Source organism: Gadus macrocephalus, chromosome 21 (assembly GCF_031168955.1).
Source record: "Gadus macrocephalus chromosome 21, ASM3116895v1".
Classification (NCBI taxonomy): domain Eukaryota; kingdom Metazoa; phylum Chordata; class Actinopteri; order Gadiformes; family Gadidae; genus Gadus; species Gadus macrocephalus.
In genome coordinates this window covers 15,130,743-15,141,452 of record NC_082402.1, presented here as the reverse complement: position 1 = coordinate 15,141,452, position 10,710 = coordinate 15,130,743, and the positions used below count along the sequence as shown (strand labels likewise).

The 10,710-nt window shown below is 46.8% G+C and overlaps 1 protein-coding gene across 1 annotated transcript in view; it reads right to left on the bottom strand.

The window, feature by feature from the left end:
* The window catches only part of LOC132449966 (melanocortin-2 receptor accessory protein 2A-like), a 4,285-nt gene extending 3,683 nt beyond the window's left edge, over nt 1-602 (bottom strand). The window contains 2 exon segments of the mRNA XM_060041876.1: nt 144-291; nt 466-602. Coding sequence (XP_059897859.1) covers nt 144-291; nt 466-516 — 199 coding nt within the window. The 5' untranslated portion in view covers nt 517-602.
* Nucleotides 603-10,710: the final 10,108 nt, after the last annotated feature.

Here is a 10,710-nt window from a genome sequence, read left to right as displayed (position 1 = left end):
GAAAAAAATGCCTTTGATACATTAGCCTGCCATGCCTGTAACGGATAATCAGCTACATTCATGTTTAAATTATAGAAGAAAACGTTGGAAGAAGAGAAGAAGATTGAAGTTCATTAGAATGAGGGTAATGTCACCCAGCTTACATCTGTGGGCTCTAAGCCCCTCGAAAGACACCGGTTCCTCGTCGTCGTAGTACTCGTATTGCCACACGTAGTCGCTGTGATGAGGGTTTGCTCGGCTCTGGTTCTCAAATCCGCTCATCTCAAATGCAGATCGTCGCGTAGGTCCTACCTTTGTTTTCATTTCATTAGATCAACGTCAAAGTCGCACCAACCCATAACTTATATATCGCTGCAAAAACTATTCACCAAAAGAAGAGAGTTAAAAGTAAGATCATCCACAAAACACGAGAATAGACTTGATTCAATTTGTATTCATACAAAATATGTAACTGGAATAACGTACTCCAATACGCACGTTCACGAGTGGGGATAAGCCACGACGCCCGGTATCCATCTTAAAAAGGCGAAGGAAATAACAGGACGGTCCGTTAATCCAGAGACAGCCAGCTCCAGCTGCAGCAGCGACTGGCAGCGCGAGCCACTGGTACTGAGGAGGGAGGCGATATCACGGGAGGGGGGGGGGGGGGGGGAGTTTGGAGGTTGAGGAGCGTCCCGCTCCACACGAGAAACAGCCTTCACCTAGTCACGTTTATGTGGTCAGTGGACCACCGATTTTACTTTTTGGATTTAAAACAAAAGCCTTTGCCATGTTTGATCCACATGTGTGATATTTGATATGCTTAACTAGCAAATTTAAAATAATGGTTTTGGCTGAACCTTGAATTTAACTTAATAGGCTTCTTCTAGGCGATTCAGCTATTGAATCATGAATCATATCAAATGGTCATCATTCAATAAGGACGAGATTCAAGACTAACTGATATAACACAGCAATTTGAAGGAAGCAAAATCCTTTTTCTATTCCATTGAGAGAGAGAACCCCAGATAATCCTCTATTTTACCCCTGGAAACACATTGGTGACAAGTAGGATACTGATTGCTTTACCTGATACCTCACTCAATAATCTATCCTTCTATCCATCAAAGTTCTGAATACATTTTTCTTGCGTCATTCATTCTCTATATTTGTAAACATTAGAAAAATCGTATATCATCCTTTGATATTATGAAATATGTCACAGCAGACATTACACTGAAAATAGGTAATTCCATGAGTGTACTTTATTTTCCTATCCTTCAACCAGTAGCGTGAGCAGGGTATCAGCACAGGAAGTCTTATTTGGGCCCCTAAACCTTGAAATGCATTAGTATATAACAGTTAATTTACACAAACAAGATGCATTCATTACACAGTTTGCCACACAAACATGCAAGCGTAAAAACAATATACAATGAGCAGCTTGAAGGTTATTCAGACACAAAACAGTGCACGTTGCATCTGCTCCATTGATCAAAGAATGGCTCAGTATACCACCAGTGAATAAAGGCTTCTAAACTCAGCGAGCCAAATACTGTTTTCATTCAGGTACTGCTCACAATGCAAAACGTAACTTCATTCAAACATAAACAGCAATCACAACACCCGTAGCCGTGGCTTGTCATTCATAAGCCAATACATAATGGTGAACAAGCTCCAGGTAAGGTCGGGAAGACACGGCGGTCGGCAGTGAAACCCAGAGCACAAGCACTGGAAGACCTTTAGCTGGGGAATCATCCTCTCTCTAGCTCTCTCTCTCTCTCTCTCTCTCTCTCTCTCTCTCTCTCTCTCTCTCTCTCTCTCTCTCTCTCTCTCTCTCTCTCTCTCTCTCTCTCTCTCTCTCTCTCTCTCTCTCTCTCTCTCTCTCTCTCATTATCACACTCCTCCTCCTCCACCCCTCCATCGCTACCCCTGCTCCGCCGCTGCTGTTCCTCTGCTGGGCTTACAGCTCTGTGCCGTGGGGCCGGTCTGATCGGACTCCACAGCGTTCGAGGCCGCCGCCAGGCCCTGATCAGCCCCGCTGGGGGCAACAGCAGCAGGGGGAGGATTGACAGTTGGGTTTTCCACACTGGAACGGACGCTGAGGTTGTTATCCATGGAAGAGGAGGGTGAGAAGTATGTGGTGAATGGAACACACAATGCGATTACACTGAGCCTCTTCTCTGGCTCTCTCCGTTTTAAGGCAGCCGATTTATGTTGATGGACCAATCTGTCCAAACTAGTGTAGCTATAGCCATTAAAGTGACAAAGGAGTAGGTAGCTGGTGAGGTTGTGTCAAAGCTGGACCAAGACTTGATATATCAAATCAATTGGCTTTTAATGTGATGAATGACTGTATGCTATGACTCAATTTTTGAGTCATAGCATATATTGTATTATTATTAGAATATTACCTGGATGCTTTTGGTGCCGGACAACAAGGACGATTCCCAGTAACCCTTGAGGATATGCAGCCACTTTGTTATTTTCAAAATTAATAATCTACAATTTGATACTTCGTCAGCAATGAGCATTTAAAATAATGAGAAATCTGCAGGAGCAAGGACAGAAATGTGTGGGGGCCCTACTCACCCCCACCCTTGTGCAAACTTCTCCCCAACTTACTATCAGATTCTGATTCACCAGGCCTAAGAACTGGCTGGCTCGGTGAATGTGCATATCCCTATACCCTAACCCTATAATGATGATACAGTATCATCAGTGGCTCTTAGTGTCATGGAGAGTTTACTGAAGGAAGCAGTATGCAACACTGGGGTACTGGCGACTACTACAGCAACCACATTTATACGATTTGGATTTTCATAGATCTTAAGTAGCCTTATCTCCTGAAAACAGAGAGTTGATTTTGCATTTATTGACTTATACAGAGCCACAGGGATGATATAGTGCAGCATTTTGATACCAAGAAAATAACAGAGATAAATAAACTCGTAACGCCTTTTTGAAGCAAATCTAACCCGATCCTGTACAAGGTATCTTGGTTCAAAAAGGGAGATGTCAGCAGCGTTTAGTGTTTGTACTTACGGCCTTGATCCGAAAATATGCAGATTAAAATCACATCCACATAAACACAGGCACACACAAACACACACACACACACACACACACACACACACACACACACACACACACACACACACACACACACACACACACACACACACACACACACACACACACACACACACACACACACACAGGGACAGGGACACACACACACACACAGGGACAGGGACACACGGTCACAAACGGACACACACAGGGACACACACACGGAAACACATACACGCAGTTTGGCTGACTCTTCTACCCTTTGCTGCAGTGCCCACGCAACAAGGTTGCAGGCGTGTCACATAATTTTCAAAGAAAGCCGGGGAACCCACTTTGATCTCCATGTTAATTATGCGTACGGGTACGGCATTCCTGGTGAAGGCACCAGTAATGAGAAGGGATGAGCGCATGACACCCATCAGGCAGCATGGCAGTTGATATAGATCCGTGAGCATGAAGCATTGGCTGAGTAATAGTTTATGATCGATATGAGAAAATACCTTTAGAATCCTGAGTAGGCTAGCCTTGCTTTAAAGCCCAGGGTACTGACTGAAATGCACGCACGCACCAACACGCACACACACACACACACGCACACACACACACCCCCACCCCCACACACACACATACACACACACACACCTAACCACACACCCAAACACATACAACCGCACACGCAAACACACACACACAGCCCGTCCAGACAGCCGTCCAACGTACATATCCATAATTTTAGTCTCTCTCTCTCTCTCTCTCTCTCTCTCTCTCTCTCTCTCTCTCTCTCTCTCTCTCTCTCTCCAATTCCCAACATAAAGCCACTGAACAAAACCACTGACATCCTTTCAAGTTAATGGTTAATGACTAGGTGATGCCAAGGTGGAGGGTCTTATGTAACAAAGTGGATTTATTTTAATTTACAGTTATTGTTGGTGAAGCACTTTATGCAAAATATAAAAGCAGTGAAAATTTAGAATTTATAGAATCAAGAAGTTACCCCACTATTTGTTGTTTAAATAGATTTCAGATTTGATAGAAGGATGAGTTCTGACAACAGCAGTGCTACAATTGTGAAAGCATACGCTGTCGGTCAGTGTGTTTACATGACACTCAAGAAAATCGAATTATTGGGTTAGTCCAACTATGATTGGATTATTAAGATTCATGTATACACCTTCTAACTGAAATCAAATCGAATTGGGTTTCTCTGAGTAATGGTGTGTTCCTGAATCCTCGGACGCTAGCCTTCCGAGTCGGAAGTCGAGAAATCTCCCAGCTTTCTTGCGGCATTTCCCGGAAGCACGCCCCCTTTTTGTCTTCATCTCTCGGAATTCTGAGAGTAGACCGAGCAGTGATGATGCTCTCAAAAAAAATGGCTGCGCCTGTGAAGAGATTATATTTTCTTTGTATTTGTACCACTGTGGTCATTTTAATGTTGCAATGTTGCATTGCACGGTCTTGCTGTTAGTGCAATACAATGTAAAGTTGTGTTGTTTCTTTTCGGGATGGTTTGCTAAAGAGGCTAATGTAGCTAACAATTAATAACGGCAAGCCATTTCATGACACAAGCACAAAGACAAACGGGAACGCATTAATGCTCCGAGACTGGAAATTACGTCAAAAGTGCAACTCGGAATGCTGGCATCAAAAACACCATAAGATCCCTATTATTTGATTGATAGTCGCATTGAGCATGCGTTCTTACAGTCAATCGAATTGGAATTGGATTTTGAGTTCTGCGCATACTCGAGATAATTTCGGAAGTAGAAGGTGATGGTAGTCACTTTGTTCTCACGTCGGAAAACAAGAAACAGCGATTTATTTAAAAAGGTGGCTCCGATGCCAATGTAGTTATCCCTTATAAGAAGTGTATCATCATCAACATGCATTTAGTACACACTACACTTGTCATGGTCTGTCGTGTTTTGGTAGCCTGACGATGTCATACTCATAATTCTAGTCAGAATATGAGTCTGAGACCGAACCATTGGGCTGTGATTATAGGGCGGAACCAGGAAGGAAAATGCCTCTTCGCTCAATTGGATAGACCTAAAACCAATCAGAGCAACGTAGTATGTGACGTATGTTGTGCGACGCACAGCTATTCTCAAACTAACTCAACTGAGCGCACGTTCGAAGAAGTAGAAAAAGAAGATGGACATAAACGATTTATGCCGGTTTTGTAAAAAGAATTTAAGGATACACGGACAAATTGGCAACACGGTCAGCATTTTTGAGAAAAAAAGTAAAAGTGCATGCACGTACGAACAAGTTCTCAGTTTAGAATTCGAACTGAGCGCTCTTTGGTGACGTGGTTGATTACGTTAATGTGTATCATCTGTCCATCAACGTATAAAGCCCGCCCTTACAATTTGATTGGTCAGATCACTTTTTCGAGGCCTTGAATACCTCCCAACTAGCTCAATTCCAGACTGAATCTCCCAGACCAAAAATTTTGTGGGCGGAGTTCAGGCTGGTATCCAGGCTAGTGTTTTGTTGTGTTTCCCTCCTGTGTTGATTACTGTTCCCTCCCCTAATGTGTCTCAGCTGTTCCTCATTGTGTTCCCTGGTTCCTTGCCTTAGCCTTTAGGCATAAATAAAGTGTTGTTCTCGCTAAACCGTCTGCATCTGGGTCCTACCTGCCTGCCTGCACCCTCAACCCCTAACAGAATGATAGCACCAACATTGGACCCAGCGGACGCTCAATTTTGCCGTGAGTTGGAGGATTTATTGATGTTCATAATCAAAGCAATGGATTTCTGGGAGAACATTCCCAGCAAGAAGGAGCAGGAGGCTATCTTGAAACGTACACGCAGGGCTGTCTCGACAAGGCCCGAGTTGGAGGACGCCTTGCCCGAGTGGGCAGTGGAGCTGCTCAGCCCCACAGTCTTTTGGCCTGAGAGCTACATGCCTCTGCCACCGGACTTTTGTGACCGGCCTAAGCCTCCACGCTCCTACTCTCAGCCTCTGCCCCCGGTTCCCCGCTACCAGCGGGGAACCTTGAGATTTACTGTCGAGAGCGGGGCCCCCGGTTCCCCGCTCTCAGCCTCTGCCCCCGGTTCCCCGCTACCAGCCTCTGCCCCCGGTCCCTAGTTACCAGCCTCCTCCCTTGCGGACAATCAGAGTGGGGGTGGTGAGTTTGGGGTACCACCCGGTTCCTCCTGGCACTCCAGCTCCCGCACTGACTCCGGTCCCCGAGCCCTGTCCGGTTCCTGAGCCCACTCCTCGCCTTCCAGAGGGGGACCGGCCTCTTCCCCTGCCTGTGGAGGTCCGCCCTCTGCTCCTGCCGGAGGTGGCCCGCCCTCCAGACCGTCCAGGGGAGGCACGCCCTCCGCTCCTGCCTGAGGGGGTCCGCCCCCTGCTCCTTCCAGAGGGGGACCGGCCTCTGCTTCTGCCGGAGGGGGCCCGCCCTCCAGACCGTCCAGGGGAGGCACGCCCTCCGCTCCTGCCTGTGGGGGCCCTCCTACACCCCGTCCCGAGGGGGGTTCCTCTTCAAGGCCTTCCAGAGGGGTCCCGCCTTCCAAACCTTTTGGAAGGGGCACGCCCTCTGCCTCCAGAGGGGACCAGCCCTCTACCTTGCCTTCCTGAGGGGTCCCGCCTTCCACAGGGGGTCCGCCCTCTACCTCGCCTACCTCCAGAGGGGACCAGCCCTCTACCTTGGCTTCCAGAGGGGGTCCGCCCTCTACCTGGCCTTCCTCCAGAGGGAACCCGCCCTCTACCTGGCCTTCCTACAGAGAGGACCCGCCCTCTACCTGGCCTTCCACCAGAGGGGACCCGCCCTCTACCTGCTCTTCCACTAGAGGGGATCCGCCCTCTACCTCTCCTTCCTCCAGAGGGGACCCGCCCTCCACCTCGCCTTCCTCCTGAGGGGACCCGCCCTCTACCTCGCCTTCGCCGGCCTACTGAAGGTTTCCGCCTTCGCCACTGCTGGCCTTCAGAGGGGTTTCCTTGCCGCTGCAGGCCTCCTGAGGGACTGAGCCCTCATCGTCCTTGCCGCCGGCCTCCTGAAGGGTTCCGCCTTCACTCTGCCTCTGCTTGCCCCCCAGGCCGTCCGCCTGAGGCTCCCTGCCATGCCCTGGGGCAGTTTTCTGGCCGCCCGCCTGACGTCCCTCCGCTCTGCCCCAGTCCATTTTTTTTTTTTTTTGATTCCCCCCTCCTGGCGCCCCTCCACCCACCCGTTTTGGGTTTGACTTTCTTCGTTTTTTTTGCTTGTCGTGGGTCGCCTGGGAGTCGACCCTTAAGGGGGGGGGGGTACTGTCATAGTCTGTCGTGTTTTGGTGTGTTTCCCTCCTGTGTTGATTACTGTTCCATCCCCTAATGTGTCTCAGCTGTTCCTCGTTGTGTTTGTTACTTAAGCCCTTGTCTTTCCTTTGTTCCTTGTGCTATCATTGTGGTTGTTCGTCCTGCGTGTTCCCTGTTCCCTGTTGTCACCTGAGTTCCCTGGTTCCTTGCCTTAGCCTTTAGGCATAAATAAAGTGTTGTTCTCGCTAAACCGTCTGCATCTGGGTCCTACCTGCCTGCCTGCACCCTCAACCCCTAACAACACTTCGATTTCACCCAAGGCTGAATTAAAAGAACATGTTTTCTAAATGTTGATCATCAACAAGGTTTTAAAGTAGTAACTTCGGGCACATCTTTTTTTTTCATTCAAAAACATTTGGCTTTTGAATGAAAGTTCAAATGTGCATTCTACCTTTACCTCAAAGAGCTGTTCTTCTTGCTCCTTTCATGCCGTTTGATTCTGATCTTTCCACTGAACCAGTGCTCTGTGCAGCAGCGAGAGAGAGAGAGCGAGAGAGAGAGAGACGGAGAGTGAGACACAGAGAGAGACAGAGAGACAGAGGGGGAGAGAGAGAGAGAGAAATATTTGAGATTGTTAACAAAACTTTTATTTTAAAAGGATCTTATTCTGTCAGCTAATTAAGCTTATGATATTATACATGGATATTAGTCTATTATTTAAAAAAGAAATAATTCACCATCATCTAAACTAGAATAAAGCACTTTGAAGATTCCACAATTTTAAAACTCATGGTCAAAAGTGATACATTTTTGTTTGACCACTTTCTACATTTATTTTCAGAAAAGAAAAGGTTGTGCTTGACAATCTTGCAAAAACAATCTACCACATTGTAAAAATCGGTGTTGAAAAAGATTATCTCTCTGCATGAAATAATTCAATTCAATTTAATTTGTATAGCCCTTAATCACCATTACAGTCAAAGGGCTTAACAGGCCAAATATTTGCGACACCACCCTTTTCCCATGCCCCCACACGGGCAAGAAAAAACTCCCTTGAAATCAGCAAGGAAGAAATCTTGAGAAGAAACGTGTTGTAGGGGATCCCTTCTTCCAGGGATGGTCAGGAGTGCAATGGGTGCCACAATTGACATACAGGTAAATACATGCACATCATATTAAAATGGGGATGGGGTTATGGCCGGTTATCCATGAGGAGAGTCCAGGCATCCAGTCCAGTACCCGCAACACGCTAGAACAGACAGAATAGTGAATTAGAACGGAAAAGTACATAGTGGGAATGTATAATGTAATAGGAATAGCTCCATTGAATAGCTGAAATAAATTGGCATTCAGAGATATAAAAGCATTTACTACAATCATTACACGTCGATTCACCACTGTTTTAACGGCGGTGCATGCCCCAGCCGGTCTGTCCTTACCGCTGGGAGTAAGGAGTCTCTGCAGGACATCAGCAGGAGATTTTCACCTGTGGGCGGTTTTACACCGTAGCATCTGATTTGCCGAGAGGTCCTGTGGGCGGATTTCCAGCGGGATGGGCGGATTTCCACCGTAGCATCTGATTTTCCGAAAGGTAAAGAGAGGTGAGTCGTGCCGAAAGAATAAGAAGCAGCTATCGGTAATTGTTCAACGGCATGGAGGAACCACCAAGGAACTGCGTGAGTAGTGCAAGCAGTATTTGTCTTTAAGTTGTCGTTTCGCGGAAATGTGGTGTGATCCAAATGCCTCGGACTCCAGCCTTCCGAGTTGCGTCATTTCCGGTCTCGGAGCACTTATAGCGTTCCCGTTCGTCTTTGTGATGCTGTGATCCTGAGACCTCGGACGCCAACCTTCAGAGTCGGAAGCCCAAAATCTCCCAGCTTTCTTGCGGCATTTCTCGGAGGCACGCCCCCTTTTTGTCTTAATCTCTCGGCATTCTGAGAGTAGACCGAGAGCAGTGATGACGCTCTTAACAAAAATGGCTGCGCCCGTGTAGATTTATTTTCTTTGTATTTGTACCATGTTAGTCATTTTAATGTCATTTTTAAATGCCCTTACAAACTTGATAACATTGCTACTTTATTCCGGTCACCAATTTATGCATTGCACGGTCTTGCTGTGCGTGCAATACAATGTAAAGTTGTGTTTGTTATCGGGCTGGTTTGCAAAAGAGGCTAATGTAGCCAACAATAAACAACGACTAGCCAATTTCCTGACACAATGACAAAGACGAACAGGAACGCAATAACTGCAACTCGGAAGGCTGGTGTCCGAGGCATCTGGATCACACCATTAACGTAAGTTTGATATCGTTCGTCATGGCGGTTTCTTCCGAGCTAGAAGCTAAGTAGCAATCGATATATTCTAAGGTCTTCTATTGTTAGTCTTAGCAAAATCTTAAAGGAGACATATTATGAAAGCTACACTTTTCCTGGGATTTGGGGCGTTGTTTTGGGTCTCTGGTGCTCCCACACGCATACAAACTTTGAAAAAAGTTTGTATGAATGAGCGAGTCAGTTTCGGCTCCCCTCCTACGTAGGAAGGGGGCACATTTGAATATAACCTCCCACTTCCCCACCCCCCTCCAATTAGAGCATAGCTAAGATTTTGTGGACCAGCGGAAGAGCCCTGGGCCGAGATGTTCTCGCATTTCAGAAGCAGGGATATTCCATGCAAAAATAGATGTCTAATTTGCTTGTTTGCCATGTGACTGCCTGGCAGGGAGTCCGGCGGAGCTGCCGGACTGGCGCCGAAGCTCTGGCGGCAGTCCGGCAGTTCCAGCGGGGGGAGCTCGTGGCAGTCCAGCAGCTCCGGCCAGGCTGAGTTTCAGCGGCAGTCCGGCAGCTCCGGCAGGGGGAGCTCGGTGGCAGTCCGGCAGCTCAGCTCCGGGAGTACAATCCCTTTCTCCTCCATGTCACTGTTCAATATGGACTTCAGAGAGACAAGGCCAAAGTTCCTTCACCCAATTCTTCTCAACCAGGGCCGAGATAACCCCACTTCGAGTCTTTAGTTGTTGTGGAAGTACCAGAGACGTCAGAGGCAGTCGTTATAATTCATAATATCATCCTAGGCACACATTGCTTTTCGCCGTGATATTAGCTATAATATTATATAAATAACTATATAATATTATTATTATTATTATTATTATATTATATAGATATAGAGCTCCGGGAGTCTTCAACCGCCAACAATCCCTTCTCCTCCATGCTGTGGTTCACTCTGACAGCTCATTGGTCAATGGGCATTTGGATTAAAGCTACAGACACCAGAAACAGTGCATTCTGAAGGGACTGAAACAGAGGGGAATAGTGGTAGGCAAGATTTTTTATCCTAAAAGCTATTTCCAGCAAACAGCTTAAAAAACATGTTTTCTGAAACTCATATCCCGTTTACTTGTTGGGAAAACACCATAATATGTCT